Source organism: Orycteropus afer, unplaced genomic scaffold (assembly GCF_000298275.1).
Source record: "Orycteropus afer afer isolate SDZICR_OR568_19922 unplaced genomic scaffold, OryAfe1.0 scaffold00358, whole genome shotgun sequence".
In the NCBI taxonomy this organism is placed as follows: domain Eukaryota; kingdom Metazoa; phylum Chordata; class Mammalia; order Tubulidentata; family Orycteropodidae; genus Orycteropus; species Orycteropus afer.
The window spans coordinates 2,542,872-2,548,257 of NW_006921945.1; the positions used below are offsets into that span (position 1 = coordinate 2,542,872).

Below are 5,386 nucleotides of genomic sequence, written 5' to 3' on the forward strand. Positions count from 1 at the left end.
ATTTTTAATAGTTTATGTTTCTCTGTATGTTCCAACTTTTCAAATCAAATGTTATAATAAAAAAAACTTGCCTTATTTTTCAATGAGTAAACCATTGACAATTTTAGCAGTGTGTACACTGTAAAGATCCAATCTGGTATTTACATTAAAAGACATTTGTAAGTCATATATTAATGGCTATAATTAAATAATAGCTGGTTTAAAAGTATGTTTTAAAAATTTGTTCTCAAGCAATGTGGGCTTACAAATCTTACTCTAGGGAAATTCATACTCCAAAATACGAATGTTTAGTTACAAGCATAAATCTGTTCAGCTCACATCAAATTCTCAAAATGGTTTGTTAATTAAACAATTTACTGAAAGTGAAAATGAAGATTTCAGCCTAGGAAGCCCTCTGAGGAAGTTCTATTCTGTTCTATAGGGTCATTAGGAGTTGGAATGGACTCAATGGCACACAACCACCACCTGGAAGTCATCTTTATAAATTATTACAGAAACTTATTAAAATGTCCTAATGCTATAATGGGAAAGGTAGAATCTCAAAGCAATGAGGGAACAGATAATACATTATGTTGGGCCAACTAGGAGGCAATTTGGAAAAATAAGCTAGGTCCATACCTGAATTCCTTAGACCAGAATAAATTCAAAGTGTATTAACAATTTAAATATATAAACTATAAATAAATAAATAGAAGAAACCATGGAAGATAACTCTTTACCACCTCAGTGTAGGGAGTTCCTGCAAAAGATAAAAGCTAACCCATTAAAGAAAAGTCACATACGTCAAGCTCAAAGAAAAAGTCTTGTTCTTTGGAAGCAATTTCATAATCCGCTCTTAAAGCCAGGTCATGGACTTTCAGACATTCTCCAAGATCCATTCTCTGGGGGAGAAAAAGATGATGATATTAAAACAGAAAATACATTTTTCAAAAATGCATGAACAATTACAGTTCTCTCCAGAATACATACGTATTAAACCATACAGGATGATGCTTTCAAATTACAAAATTTCATAGGAAGTATAAAACTTGGTGCAAGAAAACACTTGCATTAATTCTGTTTACCAACAGGTAGAAAGAATGATCACTGTGTAGTTAAGAATGAACAGATGGACATGGAAAAGCCTTTCAGAAGCTGAAAAGAACTCACAGCTTCTGTATTACAACATATCTCACTTCTTCTCGCTTAGCTCATGACTGAGAAGAGATAAAGCAGGTTAATTTACAGTTCAAAATAAAATGGACAGGATGTAACTCAGATTACCGAAGTATGGTCAGTGTTCTCTGAAGAACATTCCAATTTCCAAATAACGATGGAGTCCCCAGACCGCCAACCTGGATGCTGATACCAGCAGACGCATCCATACCTGGTGTAAGTTCACGAAGAACAAGGCCCTCCTTTACCCTGCCTCTGATGAGGGTGTACTGGAGAAATAAAACCAACACTCTTTCCGACACGGAAATCTTCCAATATTTGGAAATTTCAATTGGGTACTTTACACCAAACCAGAGGCTTTTTTCCCATCTCAGATAAAATCCCTAAAAGTCTGTCCAATTTTACATGTACCATAACGATTGATAAGTTCTTTTATGTAATTCTTTTGGGGAAGAATGAGCTGGCTGCAAAGATAATGACAATAAAAGCACAATAAAACACTAACAGTAAAGTCATCCGAGTACCCACTTGGGCTGAGCACTCTGCGAGGCGCTGGGGCATTCTGGTAAGATGGCTACATCTCTAACCTCCTGGAACATAGTGAATTCAAGCAGACGGAAAACAAACAACAAACAAGAACTGTGCTACCAACAAGGGAAGGTAATCTACTGAACAGCACTGCCTGGGTAACTATCGGGACATGATGGGATGGTCTGACCTTTCGATGAGTAACTGCAACTGAACCTCGAGAATTACGAGAACAAACTAACTTTGGGGGAAGACAGCGAGGGCTCCAGGTTTAGAAGGCAGACCTTTTTATTTTTTTAATGCTGTTATTAATCAGAGGGAAGTTTCTAGTAGCAACTAGAGAATCTACAGCACCTAAGTCTGGACCTTAGCTTTGCACAGAATGTCCAGAAATGGCTTTGGCTATTCAACTTTGCTTTCCGTATCCTTTCACCATACTTAATCTATACGCTGAACAAACAATCCGAGAAGCTGGATTACATGAAGATGAATGCGGCATCAGGATTAGAGGAAAACTCGTTAACAACCTGTGACATGCAGATGACACAACCCTGCTTGCTGAAAGTGAGGATGACTTGAAGCACCTACTGACAAATACCAAAGACTACAGTCTTCAGTACAGATAACACCTACAAAAATCCTCACAACTGGACCAATAAGCAACACCATGATAAATGGAGAAGACTGAAGTTGTCAAAGATTTCAGTTTATTTGGAAGCAGACGTCAAGAACTCAGACATCATAATGCACTGGGTAAATCTGCTGCAAGGGACCTCTTTTTAAAAATGTTAAAGAGCAATTACATCACTTTGAAGACTAAGGTGCGCCTAACCCAAGGCACAGTATTTTCAATCACCTCATATACACATGAAAGCTGGACAATGAATAAGGAAGATCAAGGAGTTGATGCCTTTGAATTGTGCTGTTAGTGAAGAACACTGAAAGTACCATGGGCCGCCAGCAGAACGAACAAACTTGTCCTGGAAGACCTGGAATGCTCCTTAAAAGTGAGAATGGCCAGACTCTGTCTCACCTACTTCGGTCAGATTGTCAAGAAGGGACCATTCCCTGATGAAGGATATCATGCTTGGTAAAGAAGAGGGTCAGAAAAAGGGAAGACCCTCAATGAGATGGCTTGAAACAGTGGCTGCAATGATGGGTTCAAACACAGCAAGGAGTGTGAGAATGGCCCACGACCGAGCAGTGTTTCGTTCTGTTGTAAATAGGGTTGCTATGAAAGGGAACCAACCCAACAGAATCTAACAGTAGTAACCTTCAACTATGTGTCTACAACCTGAACATGTGCATAACAAAGGATGTATCATTAAATTTGAACAATACCCAAAGCTAGAAAGGATAGAAGTTACTGATCAAGATTCAAAACGATTAAACCAAATAAAATGGAACAGAAATAAATGTGAAGTCCCATAGGTACACATAAGGAGCTCTGATGGTGTAGTGGTTAAGGCACTTGGCTGCTGACCAGAGGTCAGTGGTTCAAACCCATCAGCTGCTCCAAGAAGAAAGTTAAGGTGTTCTGCTTTTGTAAAGATTCACAGCCTTGGAAATTCAATGGGAGTTGCTGTGAGTCAGAATCAACTTGATAGCAGTGAGTATAGTTATACCTAAGACAACAAATTTACAAATCACTAGGTATCAGTCCATGATTAGACAAATTAAAGAACGTAGCTATATGAGTCCAGAGTAAGGGTGGCATGACTGGGATGAAGTGCCTGAAACACCCTCCACAGTGTGCACTGTGTTGCCTGGGGGTGAAGCACCCACCCTGTGAATCACACTCCCAGTGGCAAGGCACCTGCATTGGCACTGGAGCTAAGATGGGCACCACGGATGACCCTCTGCCACCGGCAGCCTTTGTGTCCTATGAAGTACCAACTTCGACTGAAGGCCTTTTTTTTTTAAATTGTGATTTGGGTGAAGTTTACAGAGCAAATTTATTTTACATACAACAGTTCACACACACTTTGTTTCACGACACGGAACGCAATCCCCACAATGTAACAGCTCTCTTTCTGATTCCTCCCTATGGTTGCCTTTTCCTTGTGTCCTTCTTTCCTATGCATTCCTGCCCCCTGAGCTATCTCCATATGTAAATGCTGCCCTTCTGATCTTCCATGATTGATCATTCTAAGAAGTGCACCTACCTGGTGTAAATGTTCACCCTATACTGCCTGTCTATTTGGCTGGAAGCTATGGGAGTGAGTTCAATTCTAGGCCCAAAAGGTGCCTAGGAACCATAGTCCCAGAGGTTTTACCAGTCTCCATCAGACTAGTAAAAACTTGATATTTATGTTTTTGAGTTTTGTTCTACATTTTCTCTCACTCTATCTGGGATCTCCTGCACTGATCCCTTCCCAAGTGACTGACAGTGGTAGCCGGGCACCATCTAGTTCTTCTGGTTTCATGGTCATGTAAGCTGAGCTCTGCATGGCCCACTAGTCCCTTGGACTAAATGTTTTCATGTGTCTTTGGTTTTCTTCACTTTTCTCTGCTCCAGAAGCAGACAGATCAATTGTTGCATCTAGATGGCCACTGCGAGCTTTTAAGACTCCAGTCACAACTCACCAAAGTAGGATGCAAAACAACGTTTTTGTGTAATATGTTATGCCAGTTGCACTTGATGGCCCCCACAACCACGGTCCTGAGCCCAGACATCCAACAACTCACTCCCTCAGAGTGGCTGGCTATACTTAAGGAGTTACATAACTTTGCCCTGCTTGTTCCAATTATATGGACATTCTTACAGCACATACAAATACGTATATAGAAATACTGTCTGCCAAACCTACAAATGGTCATGGAAATATTCCCTTTTGCCCAGGCAGACCTCATCATTCAGCCTGTGTACCTACGTATCCACTTGCACATTGCTGTTTGTTAGTACTGATAATGTACACGTAAAAGTGTGTATCTTTGCTGTCTGTACCTCTGTGTCTTCCTTCTCCTTAGTGTTACTGTGAACTACTAAAGGACATTATTGTTTTACTCAAAAGCCAACCACTGGCCATAGCAGATATATAGGATAGAGTTCCTGTCTGATAATCCAGTGGGTGAGAGTTACTGGCATAAAAACACCACCTTGTGCACTGACACTAACCCTCTTGCTGACATGATAGACTTCTCTAATTAACAGGCCAGGCACATGGTGACTATGCTAAAAAGGTGGGACTATTACATAATGCAACAGTATACAATTGTTGACATAAGCAGCCAGGGTCCTGCCAGTGAGCCTCAGATTATCTGATGGCCTCGCAGGGAGGGGTCTGTGCCCTAGTAGCCCTCAGGGGTGTGTCTCAGTTAATGATAGTTACGAAGCAGTGCTGGGAGAAAATAGCTAAGGCCAAGCCTTGGCCAGGCAGGGGCTGAAACAGCCTCTGTCTTCTGACTATCCCAGATAGAACCTGGTTAGCCGGTTGCCAAACGGATGGGGGACACGGCTGGGATCCATTGCATGAATGGGCCCAATCATCCTGTTAACCATGCTTGTAACAGTATGTTATGACTGTCCTCGAGCAATGCTATACTAAAACCACAGCAGTCAGGGTATTTCATAAATATAAAGGCTTTGACTTGCACCTACACCCTCCTGAAGGTTACTGGGCTTTTGACATGACATGGACAAAAAACCAGAGGAGGACAATTGGAGGTGGACTGCTAGATGCCCCCAAACACACCCACCGCC

At 41.2% G+C, this 5,386-nt stretch overlaps 1 protein-coding gene across 1 annotated transcript in view; it reads right to left on the bottom strand.

Moving 5' to 3' along the window:
- LOC103207202 (putative RNA-binding protein Luc7-like 2) overlaps positions 1-5,386 on the bottom strand; it is a 73,705-nt gene that overhangs the window by 24,814 nt on the left and 43,505 nt on the right. The window contains exon 4 of the mRNA XM_042782525.1: positions 783-881. Coding sequence (XP_042638459.1) covers positions 783-881 — 99 coding nt within the window. The remainder of the gene's footprint in view (positions 1-782; positions 882-5,386) is intronic.